The sequence below is a fragment of the Capricornis sumatraensis genome, chromosome 4 (genome assembly GCF_032405125.1).
Source record: "Capricornis sumatraensis isolate serow.1 chromosome 4, serow.2, whole genome shotgun sequence".
In the NCBI taxonomy this organism is placed as follows: Eukaryota; Metazoa; Chordata; class Mammalia; order Artiodactyla; family Bovidae; genus Capricornis; species Capricornis sumatraensis.
Genome location: NC_091072.1, coordinates 38,187,655 through 38,202,487, shown reverse-complemented (window position 1 = coordinate 38,202,487; position 14,833 = coordinate 38,187,655). Strand labels below are relative to the sequence as shown.

The 14,833-nt window shown below is 42.8% G+C and overlaps 1 protein-coding gene across 1 annotated transcript; it reads right to left on the bottom strand.

The window, feature by feature from the left end:
* Positions 1–7,427: 7,427 nt before the first annotated feature.
* On the bottom strand, positions 7,428–11,612 carry LOC138078549 (beta-defensin 107A-like). The gene is made up of 3 exons (XM_068971391.1): positions 11,511–11,612; positions 11,244–11,310; positions 7,428–7,570 (listed from the first exon to the last, which is right to left on the bottom strand). The coding sequence occupies exons 1-3, from the start codon at positions 11,610–11,612 to the stop codon at positions 7,428–7,430; spliced, it is 312 nt and encodes a 103-aa protein (XP_068827492.1).
* Positions 11,613–14,833: the final 3,221 nt, after the last annotated feature.

The window sequence follows — 14,833 nt, the reverse complement described above, 5'->3', positions numbered from 1 at the left end:
GAAGGGGACGACAGAGGATGAGATGGTTGGATGGCATCACCAACTCAATGGACATGAATTTGAGTAAACTCCAGAAGTTGGTGATGGACCGGGAGGCCTGGCAGGCTGCAGTCCATGGGGTCACAAAGAGTCGGACACGACTGAGCAACAACTGAACTGAACTGAGAGCTGCACAGATTGATGATGACGTCAGTCTGTGACCCTCCTGGGATTATAAGTGGGAACCCGAACTGCAATCTTTTAAGTCTCACCCACGGAGTGGCCATGCTGCCTGGGATCTTTTCCCAGCTGGGACTCCAGATGTGCTGTGCCATGGGACTCCCCAGCACTGATTAAGTCTGGATGTTGATCAAAACCCAATTTAATGTTAGTAGTTGAAGTAATATACATTCACTAATTATTAATACCCATTAATTAATATGAATTTATATTAATAAGTACTGAATTAATGTTTGTATTACTTATTTGTATATAATGAGTAGCTTATTTTGTTAACAAATTCTTTGAACCTGAGATGAAAGTGAAAACTTTTGGCAAAACAAACACAAATTTACAATGACCTATGATAACCAAAATGTTAAGATTTTTAACAGTATATGTCTTGTGGGGTGTTTTACTTTTCTTTGTAAGACTTTTTTTTTTCCCTTAAGGTCTCACCCCAGTTTGAGTACATATCCAAAATCCACTGTTCTATTTTGCCATGTTTGAATGACGACTTCTCGTATTCCTCTGAGTGGCCTAGCAAAGGAGCCCTGGTCCCCTGAGGGGCCTTGGACTGTGAGAGAATACATTTCTGTCCTTCTGAATCACCAAGTTTGTGGTAATTTGTTATGGCAACCTTAGGAAATCAAGGTTGCCTAAAATGTCCTAAGAAAGATGCCATTTGTGACATCTTTCATTAAAAAAATTTTTTTGTTGTTATTTTTGGCCGCATTGGGTCTTTGTTGCTCGGAATTGACTTTCTGTGGTGTGGTGAGCGGGGCCTGCTCTCTAGCTTTGGTGTGCCGGCTTTTTATGGGAATCCTTGTCTTGTGGCAGAGCATGGGCGCTAAGGCGTGGGCTCAGAGCATGGGCACTAAGGCGTGGGCTCAGAGCATGGGCACTAAGGCGTGCCGGGCTCACTAGCTGTGGTGCTCGGGCTTGCTTACTTTCCCTGTAGCATGAATCCCATGGGGCCAGGGATGGAACCTGTGTCACGTGCATTGGCAGGTGGATTCTTAACCACTGGACCACCGGGGAAGTCTCCATCTTTCAGTTTTTAATTGAAAGATTTTTAAGTTGATTAAATCAAATTGATTTTAGACTTTGAAGTGATTTCCTAAATTTTGCAGAATTTTAGGTAAGATGCAAATAGTATACATGCACAGGAGCTGTAAAGGAAAAAGCTTATAGTAAATCCAGCAGATACAGGTCAACTTGCGGAAATTTTGGTATCCAGTATTTTTTTTCCTGTATTTACATCTGCCTTATCACACACACACACACACACACACACACACACACACTTGATTTGAATGATATTGCACCATCCATAAGCACCCATTAAGCCCCACGCCATACTGCAGCCAGCACCTCCTCGCTGACCTTCTGCCATCTGTTCTGCCCAGACCTGCAGAAATCCAGACGCCTGGGTTTGCATTCTATTAGAGAAGGTGTAGACAAGAGTTGTGCGTGATGCTTCTGACCAGAAGGGGTGTCAGTGGCCTGCACAAGCATTTCATAGGCTTCCTGGAGGACGGAAAATTGCGCAGTGGCTCAGGCTGGCACGGCCCCATCTCCATGCCTTGAAGTGCAGCACAGGCATTTCTTGGGCCAATAAGGGGCTCAGGTGCAGAGGCTCAGGTGAGCCCAGGACTCCCACCTTGTGCCTCTGCTTTTGGCAACAATGATCCTGGGTCCTGAGCTACAGTGGAAAATCTCAGGATTCTCAGGCAGTCGGTAACATATTTTTCAGCCTTTCCAGGAAGTTTGGGGTGGCTCTGGAGAACGAAGGAGGCTTCCTGGGTCTTCCAGGCCTGCACAAGACACTGCTGATTCCTGGAGGGAACTTGCTCACATCTTAGAGGCCCAGCCAACCTGGGGATGTCCTCCACTGAACCCCCCACCTCAGGAGGGGGACCAGGAACATTTCAGGGGGCTAGTCTCATGAGAGGAGACCAAGTGGTAAAGCCTCTGTGTACATGTCTAAATTGGGGGGAAACATCTGTAGTGGTCTCTAGTGAACAGAGAAACTGTATTCAATGTTATACAACAATCACCACCAAAATAATCCACCATAAGATGCACAGTAAATATAGTGATGGAAACAACAGCAATGATAGGGTGCTGGTCACAGTGACATTAATGTAATGATAATAACAAACCCAAGGGGATGGGAGATTAGAGCACAGACTCCTTAGAGTAAATACTAGGTACCCAAACCTAGTCCTTGTGGGGTATTTTAGACCTGGACTACTAGATTTTCACACAGAAAATTAGGCCTTAAACACAGGCAGCCTACTGGCATAAGAAATCAACCAGGCCCAAGGCATTGGTGAACTTGCTGTAAAGCATGTCTGGGCAGGATGGTTCATGCCTTCAGTTCCTGGTCACCCCACCCACCCTGAATGTAGACAAGCATGCTCAGTTTTGGGGTCACCTTGAATCTCTATGTGTAGCTTCTATTTTAGAAGAGCAGGGCTTGAAAGGGAAGATAGAGAACCAAGGTTTGGAATAAGGCCACCAGGACAGTCAAGCTCTAAAGATGTTTAGTCCTTGGTCAGTTTACTAGACTCATAGTAATCCTTCCAAGTAAGGCCCTGTTGCTTTCCTTTGTCTGGGTCCACAGGACTTTGTCATGGCTCTCTCTTGCCAACATTTTAGAACCACTAACTCTTGGAGAACTTGAGCAGAGGAGTTTTAGAGACAAAAGAATTATTAGGAAAATGTCCCATTTTCTATACCTCTGATCCTATTCATTTTCTTTCTTTTTAAAAAATACTTGTTTGGCTGCACCAGATCTTAGTTGCGACCTGCGGAATCTTTTTTAAGTTGCTTAAAAAGATCCCACTTTTTAAGTGGGATCGAGTTCCCCGAGCAGGAATTGAACCCGGGCCCCCTGCAATGGGATCATGGAGTCTTAGCTACTGGACCACCAGGGAAGTCCCTGATCCTGTTCGTTTTCACTGATGGGACAGAGATAGTTCTAGAGCCCTGCAAAGCCTCTGACAGCCACTTCACCTACGTCAGCCTTCACCTGACCTGGTATGTGGTTCATACAATCAGGAGCGATAATTCCAAGGTCAGGTGACTTTCCTCGGGGCTCCTCTGTGTGTAGGTCCTGGGGATTTTGTCTTGGGTGCAGGATTCTCTCAAGCTTTCATGTTCTCTAAACATAACCAGGTTTTTGTTTGTTTGTTTGTTTATTTATTTGGGCTGTGCTGGGTCTTCGTTGCTTTGAGGGCTTTTTTCAGGCCGAGGTGAGTGGGAGCTGTTCTTCGTTGAGGTGCTTGGACTTCTTATTGCGGTGGCTTCTCTTGCTGCAGGGCATGGGCTTTAGGGCACGCGGACTTCATAGTCCTGGCTCATGGGCTCAAGAGTTGTGGTCCCGCCTCCAGAGTGCAGGCTCAGTAGTTGTGGCGCACAGGCTCAGTTGCTCTGCAGCGTGTGAGATCATCCTGGACCAGGAATCGAACCTGCGCCTCCTGCATTGGCAGATGGGCTCTCCACCACTGAGCCACCAGGGAAGTCCCTTCCCGTGCTTTTATAAATTTGTTCTGTTACCTGGGGAGATGTGGTTCAAGAAAGAATAAAGCGGCAGAGGAGAACCGCAGAAGTTCCTGTGCGTGAACAGATGGCGTAATGTCCCTCAGCAGCACACTAGGGCCAGTGGAATGTCTTTGTTTGGATAATGAGGACATTTGATACTTAGTCAGGGATATCCAGGGTCATGGAGGTCCCATGAAAGCAGAATGGGCTTCCAGGGAGAACAGGGAGTCCTGGTTATGCTGGCTGCTCCATTCTTCAGTGATGGAAATAGGCAGTTTAAATGGAAATGATTGTCAAACGGGAACATAAGCTACTTTTTTATTGATAATAGAATGGAAGGTTACCAACAGCTGTCCTTCTGTTTCAGTTAAAGTGACTTAGGCTAGTTTGAGGAATCCATGGTTTTAAAGAGTGACTGGGCCTCTTTTCTGTGAACCCTCTCGAGACTCCAGTAACTAGGCAGTGGCTCCTCTCCTGTTCTGAGCTCCACTGGGGCTCCCATCAGCTTGTGGAACTTGCCACCACGTCTGTTAGTTTGCTGGACACGGATCTGCCATGACAACTAAAGTGGCACTCCCACCCCTTAAGCTGAGCAGGAAGGTGAGCCATGTGTTCATTTCCATTCAGCATCTCCTTTCCCAATGGAAAAGTGCATGGCAGAGAAGTAGCAGTGGGTACAAAGCCCAGACTTCGGATCTGAGTCGTGCCTCTCGATTCTGGGACTCCCTGGAGGTAAGGGGCAAGAGCAGTGACCACCGTGCGCCTCGGATGCTCCTCTGTTCGTCATTTTCAGATGTTACGGGGCAGGAGGCTTGGTTAGAAAACTTGTTTTAAAAATTCATTTTGTTTGCTGAGGATTTCCTAGTACGAAGCATTAGAGTGGGCACAGAGCTCTGATTTTATGCATATTCTAGGTGATTAGAATCAGCTTGGCTCTGGAAACACTGGCCTAGATGAAGGCCGCTTCTAGCTCTGCTACTGCAGTGTTCCAAGTCTTCCTGTAAAACGGAGTATGAATCTAATACCAGCTTCTATGATTGAACAACTCACATGATGTGTGTGTGTGTGTGTGTGTGTGTGTGTTAGGTGTGCTCATGTACACACGTGCAGCATGAAAAGGTGAAACTATTCCTTATTCCATACAAAGCCCAAACCCGGTTACTGTTAGGTAACTGTCAGTGAGAATTTGCTGGTTTGATAGACTGTAGAGACTGAAGATGGTGCAGCTCTGAACACCCAACAATGTTAGTGATGAGAGAGAAGGGAGGATGAGAATTACAATTTGCAGATTCTAATGAGCAGTTTATGTAGATTGATGTAAGGAGTGAATTGTGTGATTTATGAGGCAAAGAAAGCTTTCCTGAGGAAGCCATTTTTCACCTGAGTGTCTGAGTAAAGGGTAACAATATTGACTAAGATCTAGAATATTAAATGAAGATCAGTTGTGGAAAGAAAGTAATATATTGAAATAAAGGTAAGTTACTTTTGAGGTGTCTATCAGAAATCCATTTAGAGAAGACCTAACCCTGGTGGCTCAGCTGGTAAAGAATCCACCTGCAGTGTGGGAGACCTGGGTTCTATCCCTAGGTTGGGAAGATCCCCTGGAGAAGGGGAAGGCTACACTCTCCAGTGTTCTGGCCTGGAGAATTCCATGGACTGTATAGTCCAGAGGGCCACAAAGAGTTGGAAATGACTGAACAACTTTCACCAATAAACTTCGGCAAGAAGTTCAAGTTGGAAACAGAGTGTAGTTTTTCTTAGGCTTCACTCAGGTAAGCAGAAACCATACTGAATATTTGAAACAGAGTGGATATACTGCAGGTAACCGGTTGCAGAGGGACTGAGGGACTGACAGGTCAAAAGGGCTAAAAACCAGAGGACAGAGTTCCCACCTGCATGCCACAAGGATGAATGATGATCAGAGATCTTTGGAGTTGACGCTGACATCATTTTTTTTTTTTTTTTGCCACACTGTGCGGCTTGTGGGATTTTAGTTCCTGGACCAGGTTTTGAACATGGGCCACAGCACTGAAAGCGCCAAGTCCCAAACGCTAGGTCATCAGGAAACTCCTGACCCTGGTATCTTTAAGAAGAAAAGAATGACTAAGAGGCGTCTCTCGCTAGACAAGTCCCAACAGTGTGATGAAGGCTGAAGATGTTTCTATAGATTAGGAAGCAACTAGGGTGACAGAAAACGTATAGTACCTTTCAAGTCATTTAGTGAGGAAAAAGAGAAAAGGAGAGAAGGGAGAGAGAAAGTCTAGGTAAATTTAGATTCTCAAAGGCAGTTAGTTTTATCTGAGCCTGTTGATCAGGCACTGCTGGGAAAGCCAGAACCAGAGACCATTCCTCTGATTCCAACAGTCATGTCCTCAACCTGTTGCAGTTTTCAGAAATGAGCCGTAAAGATAAGTGATAATACCAGAATATTGTCCAAAAAAAGTTTATTTCTCAAAGCCTTTTACAAATTATCTTGCCCCAGGAAAGTTTGTTTTACTGCCTTCTCTCCTATGTATTAATATATCTTTATAGGAAGCAAGCTTAACCCAGGAGATGAGGGAATTCTCTAGAGCAGAGCTGAGGGGTTTTGCTGTCTTCTGCTTTGAAAGGGTATGGTGTCAGCCCTCGAGGATGAAAATGGCCCATGAGATAGGTTTTGCTCTGCCTGAAATCTGGGACTCCATATTTTGGCAAAACAGGATAAAGGCAAGCCTCAATTTGCTCCAAAGAGCAAGGTTCCCAGGAGAGATTTTGGAAAGTGTCCACTTTTTTTTTGCAGCTGCTTTCAACTTTTTGTTCAATCTGACTTCTCATTTGAGCTGCTAAAAACTGGCGCATCTTTAGTGTTGGCCTTGTTCTGTGCTCATCTAGCAGTTTTCTGTGGACATCCTGAGAACATAAGACCAAATGAGAAGTCCGAACAGAGTCACTAAGCCTGTAACTGTGTGATCTTGACCTTGGATCGCTTCACCTATAATGAGGGTGTTGAATTAGATAATCTCTGGGGGGCTTACTGCTTGAACAGACCATGATTTAATCAGCTCTGACTGTAAGTGGCCAGAATGAGGATGCTACTAAGTCTGTGGCCAGCTTAAATTTGGACAAGGTCCAAATCTTTGTGGAACTCAATGTTCTAGATCAGACAAGGAACGGGAGACATTTTAAATAATTCCTCCGTATAAAGGAGAGAGAGGAGGGTGCTGCTGAGGAGGTCACAGCTGGTGTCTAGCAAGGGATCCGTTTACCACAGAGTTGAGTCTCCTCACATTGCAAATAGCAGAATCTCGGTGGAGACAGCCCCAGGTCACATCTCTGGTAGAAGCCAGGAGTATAACCTTAAAACTCAATTCGTTGACTTGCTCTTCAACCTTTCCATTCTACCTCTTTTACTAATTAGTTTACTCACTTTATCCATCAATAAAGTAACTAAAGCCCCTATATGAGGAAGGGGGATGCAAAGCAAACAAGACAGAGAGCTTCCTGCCCCACCCCCAACTTCTCCCCACCCCAGAAGCTTGCAGCCTAGGAAGGGTATTTCCTGCAGCATCAGAGACTGGACTGACAGCTTCAGAGAATCCCGACGTAGACACAAAGGAGAGAAGATCCAGAGAGGTTCGCTGAACTGAGGTCAAAGACAGAGTATCTTCACCTCTTTGATCTGTGTAGCTGCTGCTTAGCTTTTAATTATTGACTCTTTTTCTGCAGCAAAATGGTGTCAGTTCAGCTCTGCAGCCCCCAATCTTATCCTCAAAGGAAAGGCATTCGACTTCACAGCGACCATCCATTTTCAGACAGCGTATCTGTCTTTGAAGGCTTCTTGGGGCTAGAAAGCAAAGAAAGCAATTAGTCTTCAGTTATCTAGTACTTAATTACCACAAACTTCTCCATCCAGGCCAGCTTAGAATTCCCTGTCACCCAAATTCCAAGGAGATACAGAGTGTGAATCTAGCTATCAGATAAAGCAGATGTGATCTAAACAGCTATCAGATAAAGCAGATGTGACCTAAACAGCTGTGTCTGAACTACATCCCTGGTTCAGTGTATACAGTGTCCTTCCATTGTATTCAATTAGGAAAAATGAAAGAGAGTTCCCTCTGCTGTTGTCTTTATTGGACGTATCCAAACAGAATGTTTCTTCCTGGGAGGAGATGATACACTTTTGAATTCCAGTGAACAATCTTTTCCAAGAAATTTTTTTTTCTTGTCTCCAAAATAATAGTCTCTGATAAATAACAAAAGATAAAGCTTGTGCCATGTACATTATAGGCAAATTAGTACTTTGGCATATGGTTGTGGAATTTCACACTTTTGCTATAAAGATTGAAAGAAACATAGTGCAATAGCCTGCTCCATAAATACCATCAACAGAATATTATCTTTACCAGCAACCTTAGGGCGACTGAGGCAGTGTGTGCTCATTCAGAACAAAGAGACTAAGCTGAAAAGAGTAAAATGTTTCAAGAGAGGAGTGATCCAGTATCTTCACCAGGGTAGGACTAATCAATGGAAAAAAAAAAATGTCAAGAACTTAGATTTCTGCTCAGAGTAAAGGGAAACATTTTCAGTAGTCCAAAGTTGAACTCAGGATATTGTGAGTTATAGATCACTGAAATTTATCAAGCATCAGAGCAGTCAATTGACATGTCATGTTTAAATTGAATTGGGGCAAAGAATAACAATAATAATGATAAGAACAATGAGAATTGAATAATAATAATAGTTAACTCCATCAAGTGCCCCTGGAACTGTTTAAGCAGTGTATATAGAGACTGTCCCCAAGAAGTCATTTTCACCTTTCATCTGTTAGTAAGTAGTAGAGCCTCTGAGTTTTGGCTGGCTGCTCAGGGAAGATTCCCTTGGAGAAAGAAATGGCAACCCACTCCAGTACTCTTGCCTGGAAAATTCCATGGGATATAATCCATGGGATCGCAAAGGGTCACACGACTGAGCTACTTCACTTTCACTTTTCAGATCCTTAGCTAAAGATGACTGTTTCTGGTTTTCTATTTCCATCTGACCTTGTGAATGAGTTTGGACCAATGAAATAGGACTGGAGTGATACGAGCTGTTTCTGTGTAATCTTTTACTCAAATTTTATTCCTTCCTTTTAGAGCATCTTAGAATCAGTGACATAGTCACCTATTTGGGATGGCAAGATTGACCTTCCTCCCTGGTCCCCGCATGGCTTACCTGATGCAGAAGAGCCTTCTTCCCAACCTACTCAATTACCTATTTTGGAACTTTTACGTGAGAGAGAAATAAACTTCCTTTTTTTCTATTACTCTAAGGTAAAGTTAACCAGTTAGCCTCTACTCTAATTAATATAATAAAATGTCTTAATCTTGAAAAAATGCCCTATTGTTATTATTTCCATTTATAGGAAATAAATTGAAACACAGAGTTCATAAATCTTATGAGGACTGGAGCTGAGAGCGGCATCAAATATGTTGGCATTATAGTCTGTGTTCATCACCTCTTTTATCAATCATTAAACCCACTTTCAATGCTGAGATTCTGTGTGATTGTTGTGGTGGTGGTGGCCCTAGACTGTGCTCCTTATTGAGAAACAAGCATGTCTGAGCTGAGTTTTGGAAATAAGATGCTCTTACACATCTCCTGGTACAGTTGATTCGAATCAGCTGGAGTCTGGATGGAAGGAGATGGAGAGAACAGCTTAAAACTCGTTTCCTTAGCCTGGACTCATTGTCTGACTTCACCCCCACCCCGCCCCCACCCCCAGCTCCCCAAGAAAGAGACTGAGGCCGAAGTTAAGAAACTGATTTTACAAGAGATGCTTTGAAACATGAGGGCAACGTTCCTCAGGCCTGTTCTTTATTTCTAGTCCTGCGGGTTTTCAAAATTTTCAAAAGTGCGATGCAAACAACGACCTTCCAGGAAGCCTTTCCTGGTCTCCCCAGTTGGAAACAAACTTCTGCTTCTGTGTCTTCTCTTTTACTTTTCTTCTTCATGGTACTTGTGAGCACTGTTTTGTATCATAGTTATTTGTGATATATTTGCATTCTAAACTTATTGCATGCTTATTTGTTATTATGGGCAACCTATTTTTGACCAACACAGAAATAATAGGCTAATAAACAGTAAGTAAAAGAGCAAAGGCCACACTCTAATGTTCACCTCCACTTTACCTCCTTTTGTTGTAGTCCCTAGAACAATTTCTCATTAGTGGTAACACACATTCAGTAGATATTGGGACAGGGGAGCTTGGCATGCTGCAGTCCACAGGGTTGCAAAGTTGCTCAGGACTGAGCAACTGAACAACAAAAAGCTAGGTACTATGGATGTGAGAGTTGGACTGTGAAGAAAGCTGAGTGCCGAAGAATTGATGCTTTTGAACTGTGGTGTTGGAGAAGACTCTTGAGAGTCCCCTGGACTGCAAGGAGATCCAACCAGTCCATTCTGAAGGAGATCAACCCTGGGATTTCTTTGGAAGGAATGATGCTAAAGCTGAAACTCCAGTACTTTGGCTACCTCATGCGAAGAGTTGATTCATTGGAAAAGACTCTGATGCTGGGAGGGATTGGGGGCAGGAGGAGAAGAGGACGACAGAGGATGAGATGGCTGGATGGCATCACTGACTCGATGGACGTGAGTCTGAGTGAACTCCAGGAGTTGGTGATGGACAGGGAGGCCTGGCATGCTGTGGTTCATGGGGTCACAAAGAGTCGGACACGACTGAGCGACTGAACTGAACTGAACTGACTGAGGCCAGATTGCACAGTAAGTAAGTGTAGCAATTCAGAAACCACGAAGAAGAAATAGACAAGATGCTGTGTGATGCATGGAGAACCCCATGAGGAAAGGCATCATAACAGAAGGAATGAAGGATGGTTGAGAAGGGAATGAACAAGAAAGATTAGGGATAAAGTCTTGGCTGTATTGAGTAAAAAGAACCCATTTCTAAGGATTCAAGGACTTCAAAGAAAACTAATCGAGGTGTTAGTGCTTTAAAGGATATAATTTTCCATCAGTGTGTAAGAGCCAGAAAAAAGGTCCAGGATAATCTAGGATTAGGAGATTTGTACCAGTTAGTTAGACTTGAAAAAATAGACTAAGGACCATCATAAGTTTAGCTTCTCTTAGGCTACGGAGGCTACATTTCTCTAAATTAACAAGTTCTTTTGGAGTTTGTCTCTAACTTTTTCTCTCATTTTAAAGCAATCACTTTGTCTTACTTTGCAGTTAGGTCAAAGATTATAGGAGGAAAGAGATTTAAACATAAAGAGAACTCTGAACCCCTTTGTAGAGCTTTTAGGGAAATTAATGAGATATTCTTCTGGTTGAAGGTGGCCTGGATCAGTGTGGCCACACTGATTTGTGTCTAAGCTTAGGAAAAGATTTCCTGTAACTGGTTTGTTCTGGGACCTTTTCAGGACATAGGGCTGAGTCATGTACTCTGCTGAAAGCTGAGCTTTCTTCTCAAAAGACAGATCCTGAACAGACTGACATCCTTATATCAGTGAAGATTTCCCGCTTACCTGAGAAAATCTGACCAAGAAGAATCATGGCAGCAAACATGAAGAAGAAGGTTTTCATGGCTCCAGGCTTCAGTGGAGAGAGGATGAAGGAGGTACAGTGGCAGGAATCTAGCTGTTTTATCAAGGAAAATTGATTGAAACAAGTTCTAAAGCTCTGAAACAGTGGGACGTTGATTTTGGTTTCTAGTGTTCATTAACAGTGAACTATTTTCCATGCTCCACTGAATAATATGTGGGCTGCTGGGTAAACACTTAGGAGAGACGTACCTTGTCTTCTCCTGTCTTCCTACCTGGAATGCTCTCTTCTACATCTCTGTCTAGATTTCTCCTATGTTCCATAAACCCCTTCTCAAGCCCTACCACTTCCATAGGGTCCATACCACCATTCTTTTTATCCTTATCTAAGACTTTACATGCATTTTGCTTTCATAAGATTCTCTCAGCCATTATTGATTGGCACCTGGTATATATCTTTTTCAAATTATACTCTATGAAAAATATTTATCTCCTCATTTGTATTATAAACTCCATAAAGGAAAATAACTTTCTTTTCATCTTTTTTCTTCCCATTCATTCCTTACAACAGTATTTTTAACAATAGGTGCTCAAAATATATGTATTTGACTTATTGGTTGATAGCTGCCTGGTTAGAGGAATCTGTGAATAATCAAGCAATCAGTATGAGAACTATCATTAAATGTTCAAAGTTTTACACATGTAAGATATTATTACTCAGGGTAATAATGTTAGTATTACATATGCTTATAGTTTATATTTTCTGGGAATAGTATTCATTCAACAAATATGTGTTGGACAGTAAATACCATGTGTATTTGTATGTTACTAAGAAATTTGAATTTTATCCTAAAATCAAAGCAAAGTCATCAAAGGGTTTTAAGTAAGGGAGTTATCCAAAAGATTTGACATGAAATAGATATAAAGAGTTTTAAAAATCATTAAGAGAAGAATAAACATTTCTATAGAAAAATGGACTAAAGACATGAAAGAGCAATTAAATAAAGGAAAGTGAAAGTGTGAAAGTAGTGTCCAACTCTTTGGAGTTCCCATGATCTATGTAGTCTGTGGAATTCTCTCGGTCAGAATACTGGAGTGGGTAGCCGCTCCCTTCTCCAGGGAATCTTCCCAACCCATGGATCAAAGCTGGGTCTCTGGCATTGCAGGCAGATTCTTTACCAGCTGAGCCACAAGGGAAGCCCAAGAATATTGGAGTGGGTAGCCTATCCCTTTTCTCCAGTGGATCTTCCCAACCCAGGAATCAAACTGGGGTCTCCTGCATTGCAGGTGGATTCTTCACTAACTGAGCTATCAGAGAAGCCCAATTTATAAAGGAAGAAACATGAAAAAAATCAAATGAGGAATTCCATTTTTAATAAACTGAAATGAGCTCCTAACAGATGATCATTTCCGTTGATAACAAGTGAAAGTCTAGAGGAAAAAACCAACCTACGTGAAGGATATGAAAGTTACAATAAAGACAGACATGTTTTGGAGAAAAGTCAAATTTGGAAAAATGGACCAGAATGGAATGAGTTCTCTGATTACAACATGGCATGAAGCAGTTAAAGCTCCAAAAATAAATATGTAAAAATAATCTGCCACCTTGCTAAACTTAGGACAGGCACAAGGACAGAATCAAAGTTACTTAAAGCTGGGGACTTCCCTGGCAGTTCAGTGGTTAAGACTCCACTCTTCCAATGCAGGGGGCGTGGGTTCAGTGTCTGGTTGAGGAAATAAGACCTGCATGCAGTGTGGCCAAAAAGAATAAGAAAATAAAAGAGCATTCTGGAGGCCTGAAAGAGGGGCAGGTATTCCCATGCAAGGTTACAAGCCCAATACAGGCTGTGTGGGCTTTTATCTCTCGATAAAGAAGTGTTCCCAGCCTGAACTTGCCGTCTGTTGCTGAGTAGAGGTCAAAAGACGACACACGCAAGACTGCCATTACCAGCAGAATAATAGAAAATGTTGTTACCAACTGTATGCCTAAACATTCAACTGCTTATATAAAATAGGAATATTATTGTTAATCAAAAGATGGCTTTGAAAGGGCATCTTTTCACTCCAAAATACAGAATGAGCTCCACATACTAAAAAAAAAAAAGGTTTAGTTGGCTCTTCATTTTTAGTTTCTAAAGGTAGAAAATGACTTTATTGATTTGATATCTTTTTTCTTTCTAAATACAGGCATTTGAAACTATAATTTTTTTCCTCTAAGCATTGGTTTAGCTGCATCCCATAAGTTTTGTGTTTGTTTGTTTTTTTACATTTTCATTCACCCTGAAATATTTTCTAATTTTTCTTACGATTTTTTTTCTTTGGCTCATTATTTATTTGTGGGGGGGGAGGGGTGCGTATGATTTAATTGTAACACATTTGAGACTTTCCTAAGTGTGCTTCTGTTATTCCCTCGTGGTTGGAGAACCTATTTTCCTTGATTTCAACCCTTTTTATTGAGGATGTTTTCTGCCTAACATATGGCCAGTCCTCTAGAATACTTCATGTGAACTCGAGAGAATCTGTGTTTTGCTGTTGTTGGATGGGCTGGGCCGTAGATGAGGTCTCATGGGGTTTACTTTTTATAAAAATGTTCTTTGGTCTCTAGTAGCCAGTTTGTCTTAAAGTCGGTTTTGTCAGCTTTTAGTGTAACCATTGCAGCTCTCTTTTGGTGACTGTGTGCAGGGTGTATCTCTTCTCACCCTTTTCCTTTCTGTGGTCCGTGAGAATCACACCCATCCCTCTGCCTAATATCCTAAGGGCAGCTACCCGGTGCTGTTCTGTTCTTGTCCTACCGTCAGAGGCGGCCCCAGCCACAGCTCTTTCCAGGCGTGAGCACTACAGGGTGACTGGTCTCGCTCTCCAGGCAGCCTTCCTTGGATTCAGTCTCTTAAGCTTTGATGTGAACGTGCTATTTTCCTCACCTTTCCCCACGAGAGGCTGAGTGAAGTCACAGTCACAGCACCACAGAGAAACCCTGCCCCTGCCTTCTCTAGTTTTCTTTTATACCCTCAGGTAGGTACAAGGCTGTGTTTCAGAACTCGTTTTGAGGTCAGCCTCTTTACTCTCCTTGCCTTTGCGGTTTAGCACCTCAGTCAGGACTGTGGAAGTTAACGATACTTAGCGTTTTGTCCTCTGCCTTTTGGGAATTTGGGCCAAGCTGATCCGTCTTGCTCTGTAGGCACCATCGTTTCCTTTCAGTTATTGTGAGAGGGCTTTGAAGTGGAACCCAGAACCAGGAAAGGGTACTAGCCATCTAGCATAAGGCTTACAAAAGCTACAGCTTCGGAATTGATGGAGTTCAGTGCTTGCTAACCAGGAGCATTATGTAGACCAACTCAAGTGGGGACACTGTAGGAGAGACCCAGCCCCAGGGTCTCTCTTCCTTGCCACTTCTCTCTGCCCCATCCATCACCTAGAACCTTCCTCTTCAGAAGATTCAGCAGAAACCAGTAATCAGAGATCTCCATAATTTACTGAGGAATCAACAGACACTTACCTGAGGCATCTGCTTGACATCTGAAAGGACTGACTTTTCAGATAACAAGAAGCTAGTGTGAGCTGAGACTATATTATTC